This window comes from Rhinopithecus roxellana, chromosome 1, assembly GCF_007565055.1.
Source record: "Rhinopithecus roxellana isolate Shanxi Qingling chromosome 1, ASM756505v1, whole genome shotgun sequence".
NCBI lineage: Eukaryota > Metazoa > Chordata > Mammalia > Primates > Cercopithecidae > Rhinopithecus > Rhinopithecus roxellana.
This window is the reverse complement of record NC_044549.1, coordinates 187,870,475-187,887,842: the sequence shown is the minus strand read 5'-3', so window position 1 is coordinate 187,887,842 and position 17,368 is coordinate 187,870,475. Positions and strand designations below refer to the sequence as shown.

General features: G+C 45.0%; 1 protein-coding gene across 1 annotated transcript in view; it reads left to right on the top strand.

Annotated features, from left to right (window-relative positions):
• Positions 1-4,149, top strand: part of NMNAT3 (nicotinamide nucleotide adenylyltransferase 3) — a 113,643-nt gene extending 109,494 nt beyond the window's left edge. Inside the window, exon 5 of the mRNA XM_030934678.1 lies at positions 2,203-4,149. Coding sequence (XP_030790538.1) covers positions 2,203-2,561 — 359 coding nt within the window. The 3' untranslated portion in view covers positions 2,562-4,149. The remainder of the gene's footprint in view (positions 1-2,202) is intronic.
• The last annotated feature ends 13,219 nt before the right edge of the window (positions 4,150-17,368 follow it).

Genomic DNA, 17,368 nt, shown 5'->3' with positions numbered 1-17,368 from the left:
CTTCTAGTTCTGGTTTTCTAAGACTCTGAGTGCTTCCGACTTCAGCCTACCCAGCCTTCTTTGGATCCAGTACACGTCCAGCCAGACTGGAAGCTCCCCAGGGACGGAGGATCTTTGTTTCCAGGGTCCCAGAAAGGGCCCTAATTTTATGGATCTCTAATTTCAAATCAATAATTTTTATTCTTATTTCTGGAAAAGGGCCTTCAAAATTGTACAAGGTTTTGACTCAATAAAATGGATTCGTCATTTGCCCTGATGACAGTGTAGACAGAAGGGAAGTGACAATGTATTTGAGACCTGAAGGGGGAGTTCACAAGATCTGGGGATAGGTGGAGGCAGCTGGCTTTCAGGAAGAGGGAACATCACATGCAAAGGCCTCGAGGCAGAAGAGGCCAAAATGTGCAGCATGCTGAGCTAAATTCATCATCACTTCCTGGAAAAAGGGATACCTTATTGCATCATGCACCTGACAGCAGGTGTCTGAAGCCCCGTTGCCCCTGTCCAGCCTCTCCATAGGCTCAGGGCACCAGGTCCAACCAGGTTTGGAGGTGATGTCATCATCTCCCTGATCCATGTGTGCATCATGCAGCCCCTACCAGGCATAACATCCATTTCTGAGCCTTTATGTTATCTCTTTCTAAAAGAAAACAACAGAACCACAAAACCTACTTCATCAAATACATCTATAAATAAAACATTATATATCTTAATTTCTGTACTCTCACTTTATCTCATTGATTCATGTAGCCTTTTTTTAGCATCGGAAGAGAAATATATGTATCACTGCTGTGCTCCTGATTTATTGTGTTGACACTGACCTGCATACCTGATTCCACATTCCTTTCCATTCCCTCAGGTCTTTTCTGCATCTACTTTGCCAGGGTGTTTTGTTTATTTTGTAAGAACAGAAAAACAGTGGTTTGGGCTCCTGAGTAAATAGAATTTCCAGCCTTAAATAAGGTTCTCCTGTGATCGCATGTACTGCCCAAGTGAGAGGAGCTCTGTATCCTAGCCTGAGGAAAGGATTTTTCATTTATAATACTGTCTATGTCACTTGGGACAGAATGATGTGAAATCCCATGTTAAACCAACAGCGCTCCAGATTTGCAAGGTACATTTGGTAATTGGGTTAATACATGAATATGAATTTCCGTATCCCCGTCCTCACACTTTCTATGCTAACAATGTTTCTGCCCTCCCTTTCTGCAAGGATCTTCATGCATTGATTGTGTTCAATTTCAGTCATGAAGTTATTTTCTTGGATCAAAAATTGGCATTATAGATATACATGCGTGACTAATAAACAATCTGTAATCATGCACCTAGGCACACGCCTCAGAATATTTTAGTATTGTTAAAATAACCTCATAAAGGATTGTTCATGGCACCACAGACTGTGAGGACTAGAGGGAACCTTCAAATTCATGTTGTCTCACATTTCCAAATTATCAAATATGTAAACCCCACAAATGAATGGAGTTTCACTACTAGAAAGAATAATAATAATGTGTTCTGTGGATGAGTTTGGGGAGGCCTCCTTTCTGTTCCCCTGTTGAAAATCTATAATGTGTGGAGTGCATGCCATCTCAGTCCTACCTTCTATACACCCCCTGTATGGAGCTACTTTTCTCCATCCCTCTGTCACATCCCCATCCAAAATGCCATCATCTCTCACTTGGATCACGCAACAGCCTCCTAACAGGACGCCCCAATCCAGTCCTGACCCTTGCAGTCCATTCTCCACGTAGCAGGTAGGGCAGCTGTGTGTGTGCAAATCTGGTCATATTACTTCCCTTCCCAAACTCGTTCCAAAGGACATTAAGAAAATGAGAAGATAAGCCACAGACTGGGGGGCAAATTGCAAAATGTATATCTAATAAACAGTTTAAATTCAGGATATATAAAGAATTCTGATGACAAAAATAAGAAGACTAACAACCCAACTTAAAAATGACCAAAAGATTTGACTAGACATGTGTGGGAGAGGAGAACACAGCAGGCCTGATGTTGCTCTGTAGAAGGGTCTGCCTGTGCAGCTGGCCCTTGCCTGGCATCTGAGAACCTGGCTTTTGGAATGTCACCTCTGTTTCTAACTGATAAGGCTGTTTTGTCTTCCCAGGGCACTGAATCCTACAGTACCAGCTTGCCTGAACTGTTTGTACAAACAGTATGATTTATGGTGCACATGTGCTTTTCTTCTAGGAGTTTGGAATTTCAGTAATCACCCTTGGTTGTGTGGCAGAAGAGCACCTACATCACTAGCCCACAAAAAACTCTGGATGTCAAGTCTCAAGCAAGGCCCCCAGGCAGAAACAACATGCACCGTTGCTGCATTTCACCGCTGGGGAGAGAAGCATGTTCAGTGCAAACCCCATCCCAGAAGAGAGAACTTTAAAAGCCTGCACCTGGACACCTCCAGACTCTACCTTATGTGCCTTTCCTCCTGTTGCGTGGTGTTTCACTATGATAACCGTTGTGTGGATGCAACTGCCTCTGAGGTCTGTGAGTCCTTCAAGCAAGTCCCCAAACAAGATGTTTCACCAAAGAAGATACATAGATGAATATAATAAGCACATGAAAAGGTGCTCAACACCATTAGTCATTAGAGAAATACAAACCAGAACCACCATGAGATACCATTTTATGCCCACTAAAATAGTTCAAATCCATCTAGCAATCCACTCTTAGATGTCTATTAAAAGGAGATAAAAACATATGTCCACTCAGACTTGTAGGCAAACATCTGCAGCAGCATAATTCACTATAGTAAACACAGGAAGCAATTCAGGTGTCCCTCAACTGACAAATGTATAAACAAATGCATTATATCCATGCAACAGGACACTGTTCAGCAATTTTACAAAGGACTAGTGATGCCTGCAACAACGTGGATGAACCTCAAAATGAGCTAAGCGAAAGAAACCAGACACAGAAGATACATATTAAATGATTCCATTCACATGAAATTTCTAGAAAAGGCAAAACTAAAGCAAAAGCAGGTCAGAGCCTGGAAATGGAATTGACAGCAAGTGGGCACAAGGAAATTTTGGGAGTGATAAAAGTGTTCTAAAACTAGATTGTGATGATAGTTGCACAGCTGTGTACATTTACTAAGGCTCATCAAACTGTGCACGTAAAATGGGTAGATATTGTGTTATTTAAATGACACCTTAATTAAGGTGTTTAAAAGAAAAATCCCCCTGAGTTTCTCCTGCTTGCATTTGAGGTGAAAGCCCAGCTCCTCATGGGGTGGCCGCCTTCCCCCTGCAGCTCTTTCTCTGCTTCATCCATGGGGCTTTCTCCAGTTTCTCATCCACCCTCTTTCCCATGAGTGCTCCAGCAGGTGCTGTTCCCTCTGCCTGGCACGCCTTCTCACTTCTCCACTTCCTTGGGGTATCTCAGGGTCTTCTTCAACTCTCTACCTTCAAGTCACGTTGCGCAGGAAGCCTCTCTGGCTCTGCCCACTGCACTGCTAGCTCCCTGCCCTTCTCCTTGGGGACACTCGTCACTCCTGAAACTATTGACTCTTCTCCTAAGTACAGCTTCTGGCTCAAAGTGGGTGCTCAATAAATATTTCTTAAATAATGTCTGAAGAATCATTTGAACAGTTCTGAGAAGCCCATGATAAACAAACCTGTTTAACTTTGTGTAAACCAGTGTTTTTGAGGCACGTTTTCACAAAGAACCCCCAGCTTTTTTTGTTTTTTGTTTTTTTAAATGGAGTCTCACTCTGTCACCCAGGTTGGCGTGCAGTGGAGCGATCTTGGCTTACTGCAACCTCTGCCTCCTGGGAAGAACCCCTTTTTATACACATATACTTGATGGTATGTGCAACACGATGTTTAGAAGAACAGTTTAGGAAGTTATTGTCCAAAGTTTTTTTCTAGTTTTTTTCCTGCTACAAACAATGCTGCAATAAACACTCTTATGCATAAACCCTTAAAAGCCAGTGCTTTTGTGGGATAGATTCTCAGGAGTTCTTATTGCTATGTGTAAATGGTATGTGTACATTTTATTCTAATAGATGTTACCAGATGGTAGACAGTAGATTTTAAGTAAGTTGATTTTTTTAAAAATAAAATAAAAAGCAGAATCCCATAGAGCTGCTAAAATTCTCATTTCCTTATTCCTTTCGTTCATTATCTTTGATACAAGCCTAAGCAAAATCCATTTCTTTATTTCGACAGATAATCTATGATGAAGAATTTCAGGAATTCATTTGCCACAGAGAGACAGCAATTCACGGGCAAACATTGTTCCTAGCATTTGCTGGGTGCCTAAATCAAGGATTATTTTTAATTATTGGCAAAAAGGAACTCTTCAAACTGCCTAAATAAAGGAGGTGGGAGCATCAGGTATCATAAGACTGTCAAGAATGGAAGGACCCAATGACGGGACATATAATAGGTTTCAGGAGAACTGGAAAAAAGAAGAAGAAATTGAAGTTCCCTCCTCTCTCCCCTCTCTCTCTCCCTCCTCCTCCTCTTCCTTTCTCTCTCCCTTCTCTCTCCCTGTCCTTCCCTCTCTCCCTCCTCTTCCCCTCTTTCTCCCTCTTCTTCCCTCTGTCCATCTCTTTCTTCCTCTCTCTCTCTCTCCTTCCTCCTCTCTTCTTTCTCTCTCCTTTTCTCTCCCTCTCTCTCTCCCTCCTTTTCTCTCTTTCCCATCTTCTCTCTTTCTCTTCTCTCTCCTTCTCTCTCCCTATCCAGCAGCCTTAACACCTGTGCCCAGATGACCTTCCCCCTTCACCCCTCCTCTCAGTGTCATGATTCCAAATTCCCAGAGATATGCACTGTCCCTGAAAGGACTTGTTGACCCTTCCCCCACATGGTCATGACTGGCAGGTCGGGGCCATATGTTTCTTCTTCAAACTGTGGCAGTGACATTTCTGTAAGGGGGAAGAGTAAGTAGGAAGAAAGGAAATGATAGGCATCCCAAACACTTGAGTAAGTGCCCCTTAAATCACAAAGTAACCCAAGTAACCTGGCATTTTGTTTTGCTGTTTTGCTGGAGGCAGTGGACTAGGATGGCACGCTGGTGGCCAAGCCACATCACTGGAGGGAGAAAGGAAAGCTGGCAGGGATGGCACCTGCATGTCAGTCACTCTTCACTGTTCTCCTTCCACTGGGCATCCAGGACCTGAGCCTGGCCAGTTGGGCAGAAGCTGGGCCTGGATGAGCTTGCCTTCCACAGGGGAGGGCAGAGGAAAGGAACTGAAACTGGCTGGTGAGCTACCACCTTCAGCCCAGTTCTGCAGAGGAGCCAGGAAACTCCTGCCCAAGAGGCACACTGAGCTCAGAACTGGGAGCATCGAGCCAGGCATGAGGGCCCAGTCCTCTGCAGCAGCCCCAGAACCTTGTCTCCAAAATTCAACTGGCTTCTTGGAAAAAAGGTGGCAAATTTGTACAAATGGATGCTTGTGAGGATTGTATGGATTTTCATCTCATCTCAAGGTGTCATCTCTTCCAGAGACCTGTCTTTCCTAACCAGTACCCTGCACCTCATTCTCATCGAACCTGGAGGAGACCCTCTCCTCTGTGCTCCTGTGCCCCTGTACATCCCCAGTCACATCCTCACTCATCCTAGTTGTCCCGTTTCTGCGGCTGTCTCCTTGGCCTGACTGTGCACCTGTTGAGGGCAGGGGCTGTGTTGGAACCAGCTCAGTGTCTCACAGTATACAGGCCAAATACCCCATGGAATGGCTTCTGGATAGTCTGGTGAAGGCCTGGCATCCACTCCCCCTTCCTAACAACATCCTGAGTTCCTTTTAACAGCTGTTCTTCCTCATCTGGTAGAGCATTGCTGCATGCTCATTTCCAGATTTTAAATCTGAAGTACAGCAACAGACTGAAAAAGATTGGAGTTTGTTCTTGTGGCTGTGTTCTAACCAGAACCCAGCATGAGGTCACACTTGTTTTTCTTATTTCTCTCCCAAAAATGTTGTTTAGTGCTTGATAATCCATCTAATAAGTTTTCTTATTTCTTAAGTTCTCCAGAATCTGTTTCTGTTCCTTGTGTCTTAAATAGGAAGAAGGGTAGGGGGATGAAGGAAGAAAGGAAGGGAGGGAGGGAAGGAGGGAAACTAACTCAAACCCTGAGTAAGTGAATGGGTGAGATAAGACCACAGCTTGGCTGGAAAGCCTGCCATCAGCAGGCCAGAAGTGGACAATGGTGATGGTTGCTGTGGTGAGCAATACTGTCTTGCTGGAACAGCCAGACCAAGCCCAGACATTCACATCTATGTCAGCACTGGGCCAACCGCACTGGGCTAGCCATGAAGATGATTTCAGAAAATTCTCCCCAGCCTTCACAAATGTTATCAGGCCCATGGTGTCCTCTGCCATCTAAGTTATGACTAGTCAACATCTACTGAGCTCCTGCTAATAAGAGACAGGAAGGCCAAGGCCCTGGGCCTCAGATTGCCCCAGATTGCCAGGGTCAGAGCGCAGGGAAGTGGCCAGAGCAACTGAGCTATAAAGATATCTGGGCTCCGGTTCCCAACATGCAGAGAGCATAAGACTCACCCACAGAGCTTGGTAAAGATGCCATCTGCTGCGCTCATCCAGACTGTAATTCAGTAACCTGGAGTAGGCCCAGGAATCTGGGCTTTAACAACACTCCACTCTGAGGCAAATGGTCTCTCTTTAGGAGACACTGAGAATTGAGAGAAGGAAGAAATGCAGGTAGGCATGCCCTGGAGGCAGCAGACAGCTTGACCTCTGATGAACCTCTGTAGAGCTCCTAGGGGATGGAGCGCATCTGCCCTTCACCCCCTCCCAAGATAATTCCTCCCAAAATATCTTCAAATTGTGCTGCTGTCGCTCTGGTGTCAAAAGCATTCAATAGCTTCTCATCACCTCCAGAAAAACGCCTGGTTTCTTGGTCGACCTTTGAGCCTCTGAATCTCATCACCTTCTTTTGCTCCTGTCTGTTCTCTGGTTGTTTATCCATGAACCCTCTCCCCTGAACATCTTGAGGTCTTCTCTGTCACTGTAATAAATCACTGGTTTCCCACCTCGCAATTTTTGCCCATACCATTTCTGTGATCTGGAATGCACTCCCCTCTCCTCTTATCCTCTCTTAGTGCTATTCAGTCCTTGGGACCCCCTTGAGCCTCGTGTCTTCCAGAAAGCTCCCCCTCCCAACCCTGACCCCCCTCCTCTGACCTCGCAGCTCATGTTGGTGTCACTCTGTATTAGACAACTGAGGCTGACATGGGGGTTCTCCGCCTCTGAATCAGGGTATGTCAGAGAATCCATGAGGAGAAATCCATTTACACTGCCTGACCTGGAAAGATTGGAATGAAATGGGGTCCAGGGAGATTTCCAGAGCAAGCCTGAGTTGGACTCTCAGGTCTCCAGACCACTGCATCAATTCTCAGTAGCACACCAGGCATCCCGACCCAACCCTAAGCTCTAAGTTGACCAACTGTGTTCTTGCTTCATCACCGCAGTCCTCCCTGAGCCCTTTCTGTGCTCCTCCTGCCCTCAGGTGCACTGTGCTTGCCCAGGCATTCAGAGGCCCAAACAAAATGGTTTTCTTAGTTCCTCAGGTAGATCCTAGACTGAGAAATAACCAACTGAAAGGTGTGAATTCAGCAAAGATCACACCCTATCCCACACCTCCGAGGAGGCAACCCAAATAAATGACTCCATAGTGTGGCAATAACAGAAAAGAGTGTGGGCTTTGGAATCACACAAAACTGGGTTAGAATTAAGATTTTTTTGACTTGGAACTATGTATGTGGCCTTCAGCCAATTACTTACTCTCTCCAAATTTCATTATTTACATCTGCTAAAGAGTGATAAGAACACCTATCCCATGCTGTGGTTCAAGGATTAAATTAGATAACATATGCAATATATTTGCTACATGGTGACCACCCAAACAGTGACTGGGATCATCCTCGTCATGGTCTTCATCAGGCTTTATGAAAAAAAATTCTGAACCTTTTACGCTCATCACAATCTATCCCAGTGCTCCTGTGTCTTGCCTGGGGCCCCTCCACATCCACTATCTGGTCTGCCAAGGAAAATAAAGGCAAGTACTTTGGCAAGGACCCTGGGAGCCTACGTGCAGATACAATTCTTTTAAGATGGGCAGGATTTTGAATATGCTACTCCCTTGAGTCAGTTAGCTTTTGGTGTATAATGAACCACTCCAAAATTAAGTGATCTAAAATCAGGACCATTTATTATTTTTCATGAGTCTAACAGTTAGCTGGTGCCTCTGGGCCAAGATCAGCTGATCTTGCCTGGGCTCACTTACATGTACAGTGGTGACCGGTGGTTGTCTGGGATAATGTGGGCGGCTGAGCCATGTGTCTATCACCCATCAGACCAGCCAGATGTGTTCACCAGGAAGCATGGTAATAGTATCCCAAGTGTCTGAGAACAGAAGCTGCAAGGCCTCTGGAGGCTATGCCCAGAACCGATACAACTAATTGCTTCCACCACAAATTCTACTGGTCAAAGCAAGTCAAGAGGCCAGCCCAAATTCAAGGAGTGGGAAAATATACCCCATCTCTTGATGAGAGGAGCTGCAAAGCATTGTGATTTATGGCCACTTCTGTAATCTACACAGGCCTCGAGCATTTCTCTGCATCCCTTAAGATTCTTAATCATGCACTGAAGTGAAAATCTCTGTTTTAAAATAAAGATGGATGGACGGTTGGAAGGAAGGACAGAAGGAGAGTTATATGTGCAATGCTCTATATGAAGGAGTGAGTGTGTAGACAGGTGAATGGGTAGGCGGTGGGACAATTTCTGTGGAGGTGTATTATGTGGGTAGATAATAGGAGGTTGTGATAGATGGTGAATTTGTGGCTGGGTGGGAAGGCAATCTTCACACCCCACTGTCATCCCTGTAGCCCTGGAGCATGGTGACACAAGAACAAGACAGCTGTGCCTGTCGTTGTATTAGTCCTGGCCGTCTCCTGGCAGGCAGAACCTGCCCCTCCCCACCCACTGCACCGCCATGGTATGCTCCATTCCTGCTGTGCTGGCTGGCTTGCCACAGAAGCTCACTTACATAATTTTGTTTCCATAACCATATTTCTCTCCTCTTCTCCTTTCCCTTGTAGTGACACTCCTGTGCTTAAATTTTTCAGGGGCTCCCTATTTTCTACAGGATGGAACCCAAGTAGCTTGATACCACCTGTAAGGCTCTCCATGGCCTGGCCCAGCCTGTCTCTCCAACATTTTCTCCCAGTGTGTTGGACCATCTCATCCCTCCTGCCTCCCACTGTTCACCATTTGCCATGCTGAGCCACATTTGGTTATTTCACTTTCCCTGAAGATTCCAGCTTTCCTATGCCATCAACCATCATCTTAACCTTGAAGCACATTTTACAATCCTCTACTTGTTACATCTCTGTCTCCCACTGGACTTTGACTTCCTCAGAATTATGTCTCATTCATGGCATTGCCCTCAGCATCTAGCCCAGTTCCAGGCACCCAGAAGGTGCCCAGAAGTTTGCTGAAAGGATTCATAAGCCTGCAGCTTTGGCACCTTCCCCTAGTCCTCTCAATAAGTGTCCGTTTTAAGCTCATGTTACTGTGTGTCCAGCTCTTGACCAGGTGCTTCAAGGAATACAGAAGGAATTTAAGACAGTAACTAGCCACAAAGCATTGACAGTCTGGGTGAAGGAGCTGAAGCAGGTGTGGACAAGCACTCACGCATGAGAAAAATCTCTGTCCACCCAATGCAGTATAAGCAGCACCACTGGGAGAGCCCAGGGCTCTCTGGATTCAGAGTGAAGATCACGGTGGAGTTGGAGCACAAGGACTTGGTGAGTGGAGGATAAAGAAAGGATGGAGAATATTTGGGCCAGGGGATCTACAGGAAGGGATCTAAGACTGGACTGCGAGGACACAGAAGACAAAGCCACCAGCACAAGATGATAATGAAAAGAAAAGGGAAGTAGGCATAGGGCTGGGAAAAGATGTTGGGGCTGGATAGTGGAGGACCTCCAGGGACAAGGAAGAGAAGGAAACTGACTCCTCAGAACGACCCTGTGAGGGTGATAGCTCAGAGACATTAGGTGACTAACTGATCCCAGACCACACAACTAGAGAATGGTGGGCCTGGGACTCAACACCAGGCTGACTCTAAAACCCAGCTCTGTTCATTGCACTGGACTCTATCTCTCCAGAGGCACTGGGGCTTCATAAATATTATTATAATGCTACTGGGAATGTGTTCTCTGTTCTTGAATCAATGTGCTCCTGGCCTATTTCTTATCTTTTTGGAAGGACAGACTCTCCACAAGCTGCCTAAACATCGTGTTTATCCTCTGCTGCTTCTGAGGAGACAGGACAGATACTGAGGCCTTGAGGCTAACCCTGAAGAGGTGACCTTGGCACACTGCTCGAGGCCACCACCCTTAGTCATGGGTCAGCATGAGCCCTGATCTGGATTCACTCACAGGGAGGGCCTTAGAGGACTCGGTCCCATGCTTCCTGGAAATCAATGCAACAGCTGCTCCCCTTTCATCTCTTCTTTGTATAATTCCGCCCCAAGAATGTAAAAACATTGCTATGGCAAGATTTGTTCTTTTTAAATCTGGCCAGAGCCTCACTAAGGTGCATTAATCTTTACCTGTTTATAGATTTTTCTGTTTAGAATGTATGCCCTGTGCTTTCATTTCACTTGGGGATTCAAGTTCTACTCCCATATTGATGATGACTTGGGAGACTTATTTTCTCTCTGGGATTTCCTTCTGCAGGCTCATTTATCAGGTCCAGCAGGCCAGGATCCCATGGATATCTGCTTCATTCCAGAAGCAATAGGTAGTTAAGACCTTGGGCTTTAGGATCAGACAGAGCCAGACACAAACTGAGTCCCCAGCCCTGCCACTCTACCCATGTGTCCTTGAGCAAGTTATAAAACCTCTCTAAACCTCATGCTCTTCTGACAATGAAGACCCAATGGAATTTTATCTTACCCAGGATTCTATAACCAGCACAAAACCCATAAATAGTCATAACAACTATTTTTGCCAAGTCTAACTCTGTGCAAGAACTCCCATCTCATCTCTCCCCACCCCATCCCTCACCCTTTCCCATCTCCCCTTTTCTTCCAAGGCTAGCTATGTGCTCTTTCTCTATTCACCTTATAGGACCACCTGCAATTCTCACCATCACCCACTGCCCCAATTAGCTCAGTAAGAGGGTGCAGGGTGAAATACACAAAACTATGATCTTCCTTAAAGGCAGGAGGTGGGGAAGGCTGTAAATGTATATAATTCATATCTTTTTCAAATTTACTACTGGCCAAAAATACTTTTTAAGAGTTAAACCAAAGAGAAAACACCAAATTGAATAAATTTTCTGGTAAGTCTTCAGCCCTCAAGGCCCAAGTACACCAAGTAATTGAGAAAACCTGGTCAAGGTAAGAGATTAAAAAAAAAAATCCTCCCCCACACCTCACCACTGGCTCAATGGCCCTATGGAAAGCAAAACAAGCACCCATGTGGATGAATAATCTGCTTACACCTCTCTTCTGTCTAAAACTAACTTCGCAATGGCCACTCCTAGTTGCCAAGCTTCTCAGATAGCCTGCTCTACCTCCCACTTCAGTCCTTTTATGGGCATGTCATGGGGTAGAGAGGCTGACTGGTCAAATTATATTGACCCTTACCCAAACTTTCAGTGACTCTAATATAACCAAATTGTCATTGACATCTCACTTGAAAATTCCTTTAGTAATTGCTTCTGACGAAAAAACATTCCTAGATCACTGTCATGGCATCATAAGGGACAGAATCATGACATTCTCAGTCGTTTCATCTACCATGTCTCTCATAGGTTGAAATGGCCACTTAAGGACTAAAATCAGGCTGAAATTCAAAGACTGACTGTTTCTTATTTCCTATCAGCTCTGCCACTACCTGAGATGCTGTTTCTCAGCTGATCCAAGACCTGAGCAACCATCCTGTTAGGCATCCATAACTCCACCAAAGTCCCCATAGTCCCACTATCTGGGTTGATGGGCCTCTGAGACGCATAAGGTCTTCACCCCCAAGATAGGGCTGTCAGGACACAAGGCAAGTTCTCCCTGGCACAACCTTGGAATTCATGTGTGGGCTTCTACCAGCTGATGAGTAACCCCTATCTCCAGCCCACATCTATGCTTGCCCCACTGAAACCACAGGATTCCACAGGACCCATGCTTCATCCTCCAGGAGGCACTTCCCTTGCAAATGGATCGATGTCTACAGGGCTGCAGGACTGGAGGGTGGAGACCCGGGCATATTTGCAGAAGAATGTTAGGCTGGGTGAGTAGGCTGGGATAGAAAAAGTAGAAGGTGCTCTGTTTTTCACAAAACTGTCACAATTAATAACAGTTGCCTCACTGAGTGCCTGGATCTGCCCACTGAACCATGTTGTCATCACTGTGGGCAGGATCCTTGCCAAGTTCCACCTGCTAAACCACCCTTTCCAAGGTGCCCTAGCCATCTAGTGGCAACACAGAAGAGTCTACCACATGAGCCTGTGGTTGAATAACAGGAAGGCATGTGAAAGATGACCCTCCTTCCCCAAAACTGGACCCTGACATGACTTAGTGGGGAGCCTATCAAGATGGTGGATAGATATAGCTGCTCATGGGGCCACCTCCCATCTTCCCAGATCCTTGGAAACCCTGCTCTACTCAGAGCCTGATACATATGGCATTTCTGGTAGCATGTTACACTGAGCAACCATTCACATGACATAACATCCAGGAATAAGAACTGCAAGTAGAATTTATAAATACAATTTAATAAACAAACCCAGAAGTCATATTTGTGTTCAGAAGTTGCATCCCACTCTGATAATTATTCACATGTACAGAGGGGATTAATTGAGGCTTTTATAACACTGGCTAAATAAGAAAATGACTACTCACTTCTTGGTATCAAAACCCTTCCCCAGTGCAAATGCAAATTACCCCAAGATACCCTTTTTCACTTGCAAAAATCCAAGAGTTTGGAATCATCATCTGATGGGAAGGCTGTGAGGAAACAGATGTTTTCATACATTTCTGGTGGAAAGGCAAAATAATACAATCCTATGGAAGGAAATTCAGCAATATCTAGCAAAAGTGCATTAAGTATTTGCCCTTTGACATAGCAATTCCATTTCCAGGAATCTATTCCAAAAATACACTGGCAAAAATATAAAAAGATTTAACCCACTCACTGCAGCACTGTTTTTTACAGGAAAAGACTGGAAACTACCTATGTATCCATGAGTAGGATACTGGTTCCAGAACCTATAGTACATCCACATAAAGGAGCGCCATGCAGCTGTAAAAGAGAAGGAGGAGGCCAGGCGCAGCGGCTCACACCACCTGTAATCCCAGCACTTTGGGAGGCCAAGGCAGGTGGATCACGAGGTCAGGAGATCGAGACCATCCTGGCTAACACTATGAAACCCCGTCTCTACTGAAAATACAAAAAAAAAAAATTAGCCAGCCATGGTGGCAGTCGCCTGTGGTCCCAGCTACTTGGGAGGCTGAGGCAGGAGAATGGTGTGAACCTGGGAGGTGGAGCTAGCAGTGAGCTCAGATCGCACCACTGCACTCCAGCCTGGGCGGCAGAGCCAGACTCCATCTCAAAAAAAAAAAAAAAGGAGTAAGCTCGATGTTTTACTAAAGAAAAGTATATGTTATGCTAACATTTATCCAAAAAAGCAGAGCTGTAGATATATATTTAAATTTTTATCTTATAATGAAAGAATAAACCATAAAATAAAATAGATAATCAATGGTATTGTATAAAAATTTTTTGGATCCCAGTTCAAACAAATACACTGAAAAAAAGATGAGGTAATTGAATACCTGCTGAATATTTGATGACATTAGGAATTAATATTTTTTTCTAGTTGCGATGGTGTTGTGGTTATTTTTCCAAAAAATGACTCCTTCTTAGAAGCAGTCATCCAAAGAAGTTGCATTGTCCATGCACTGCTATGCAATTATGTGTTCTCAACAAGATAATCTCACAGGGACCCACAAAAGTGTGCCTTTAGAAGGATCTACCTTTGAATACCCACCAACCCAGACAGACAGAAGCAGATCATTACAGTGGAAGTAAGAACTTCCCAGTCCAATATCACTACTCCCTTTCCTTGTTTAGTACACAAGGAATAAAAAATAAAAACTTAAATTTAAAAAGCCCAGCTATCTGGGTAACATAGGAGAAGCAAAATGCAGAAAAATAATTTCCTATAGCTTTCTAGTCCAAAGTCACAAATTGGAACAGAAAGAATGTTGAGATCCCATTAAGGTCTTGCTTATTATATTGACTGACAGTTTTATTACTGGAATGAGTTTTTTTGTTCCTTGTTATGGTAGGCAGAATAATGACTCTCCCAAAGTGTCCATATCTTAATCTCAAATAGGCTACCTTTTTAATGGCAAAAAGGACTCTGGAGATGTGATTAAAGATCTAAGATGGAGAGGTTATCCTGGATTATCTGGGTGGGCATAATGCAATCACATGGGTACCTATACAAAAGGCAAGGGAGTCAGAGAAGAAAATGTAAGGAAGGAAGCAACAGTCAGAATGAAGTGACCATGAGCCAGGAAATGCAGGCAGCATCTAGAAGCTGGAAAAGGCAAGGAAGGGATTATTCCCCTAGAGCCTCCAGAGGGAATGCAATTCTGCCAACACCTTGATTTCAGTCCATGAGACCCATTTCAGACTTCTGACCTTCAGAACTGTAAAAGTTCATGTTGTTTTAAGCTTTTAAAAAATGAGTTCTCATCTTTGAGAGATACTTTCTGAAATGTCCCCAGATGACATGATATCTGGTATTTTCCTCAAAATAATTTTGAAAATTGGGGAGTAGGTGGTGATATAGATGAAACGAGATTGGCTATGGGTTAATAATTGGTGAAGCCAGGGAATGAATCCATAGTGGCTCTATATACTATTCTCTTTAAGTTTACATAGGTTCAAAATTTTCTGTAACAAAATACTTAAGAAAGAGAGAAAACAAAAAAAAAAAAGGAGAGAAAGAAACCATCTCTTGTACTGTATGTCATAATCTGAGAAACAAATACGTGATTGAATGAAGAGGGTCAGACAGATAGTAGCTGACCCACTCTGCAGAACCATTTTCTATGCAGAAATAAATCCACGGGCCACCCTCGAAAGTGGGTTGAAGATACTGGGGCCTGTAGACATGGTATGTCATTTGCATGTTTGAATATTCATGAACTCATCAAAGAGGCATGTCCTCAGTAGACCTCAATACCCCTCAGCCTCTGTGGCCTCTTGACAAGCTCTCTCCCTCCCCTACACAGGAAGGCAGGTTTGTTGGACCACTCTCATCCTTTCAGACATTAACCTCACTGATGGCATGGTGATGCTCGGAGATTGGAGCAGGGTCATTCTCCGTCGCGTAGCCTCGGAGACATATTTGAACATGGGAAAAAGGAAGATTTTAGAAGTCTCCAAGATAACAATGAGCCCTTGAGAAGAAAAGCAGGGACATGGTCTCGGAGCCACGGAAGCCAGATGAGAAATATTTTCTTATAAGATGAGGGAGAAGTACCAGGCCACCTTTCCCCTGCTAGCAGTGAATCTCTTGGCGTGGGGCAGACCTGGCGAGAGGGTAGGAGACTGCAAGTCACCCCTTACCCCAGGATCTTGAGAGAAATATATTCTGGGGATTGGAGATAGAACCTCAGGTTCTGTTTCGGGGCACTCTGCTCCAACCCCACTGCCTTTGGGAAGCTCTACCACCCCAACAACTGGGGACCCTGGCAAGCTGCAGTGACCCTGATCTGCAGTGATATAGGCATAGTACTGCCCATCTCACAAGGCAGATGATTGAGGCATCATTTCATGGACATATTGTTCTTTTTTCTTTTTCTTTTTTGAGACGGAGTCTCACTGTGATACCCAGGTTGGAGTGCAATGGCACAATCTCAGCTCACTGCAATCTCAGCTTCCTGGGTTCAAGCAATTCTCCTGTCTCAGCCTCCCCAGTAGCTGGGACTACAGGTGTGCACCACCACACCTGCCTAACTTTTGTACTTTTAGTAGAGATGGGGTTTCACCATATTGATCAGGCTGGTCTCAAACTCCTGACCTCAAGCGATCTGCCCACCTCAGCCTGCCAAAGTGCTGGGATTACAGGGGTGAGCCACCGTGCCTGACCCATGGACATATTTTTCTGAGCTCTGGTTTATTCCTGTGGAGTTGACTGATCGGTTAAAAAATGAAAAGGTACATTTCCTTCCTATCCTTACAGGGAGGGCCTACAGTATCCCTGAGCTTCCCTCACTCAGGAGCTCATGCTGGAGATCCTTGGCTCTCTCCTCTCCTCCCCAACACAAAATTGTTCTTTGTGCCTGTCTAACTCACTCTATACACAGGCCAGGGTGGTTTTTCTGGCCTGGCTCCTCTTTGTGGCCTTGGGAGCGATTTGGGCCTCAAAGAATTGATGTAGATCTCTGCTGATCTTCTTTAAAGCTAGTGAATAAAGCGACCCCCATTAGAGGTGCCTGAGTATACTGACATCTCTTTCTCTCAGTCATTTACAAGTCGGCTGTTGCTTTGGCACTCTGGCACTCCATTGCTCACCTATCTCCTTGGTCCCCTGGACTATCCTTCTTCCTCCTCATCTCTCTGATCCTGGCTGTCCTCAAGCTCCAGCTAGAGTCTCACCCTGTCCAGGGAGCCCTCACTGATTACAAGCCCACACAGACACCCTCCTTCTTCTTTACATATTGTGTTCAGTTGCTCTTTCTTTGCTTCACACATCCCAAGTAAGATTAACCCAGACAGAAAGGAGCTCCAAAAAATACTTTTTCTTTCTAAATCGAGAACCAAATGGATTAAATCAAGCATAACAGCATGGGCTGAGGAAGGATAACGTTGATGGTACCTGATGCTTCTGAAGAGAATTTCCCATTTCAGTTCATTAGACTGATCTTAAAGCCCCAGAAGAGGAGCACAAACCAGCACCCTTCTCTCTCCCTTGCCTTTTCTCTCCCTTCTAGGGCTCCTCTGGCTCAAATAGCAGTGGATCTGGAACAGTACTCAGTGCCACGCCCTGTAGATTCCTCATCCTTTGCTTCTCAGCACTCTGAGAGGTAGTCAGAGTGTCCCCATTTCACAGATGTGGTAACTGAGGCACAAAGAGACCAAGTATCTTACCCCAAATCACTCTGGTAGACAGTGACCTAGCCAGCAGCAGAACAGGCATTCTGCCTCTAAAGCCTACACATGCAGCCTACCCTTTGCTGCAAGAAATAGCACAGCCACCAGGGGCTGTGCCTGGGAGAGTGCTCCTGGGAGGAGACCCAGAAGGGCAGGAGCGTACTGACCCAGTTGGAAGACTAGACAAAGAGGCAGACAGCAACTGAGTGAAACCAG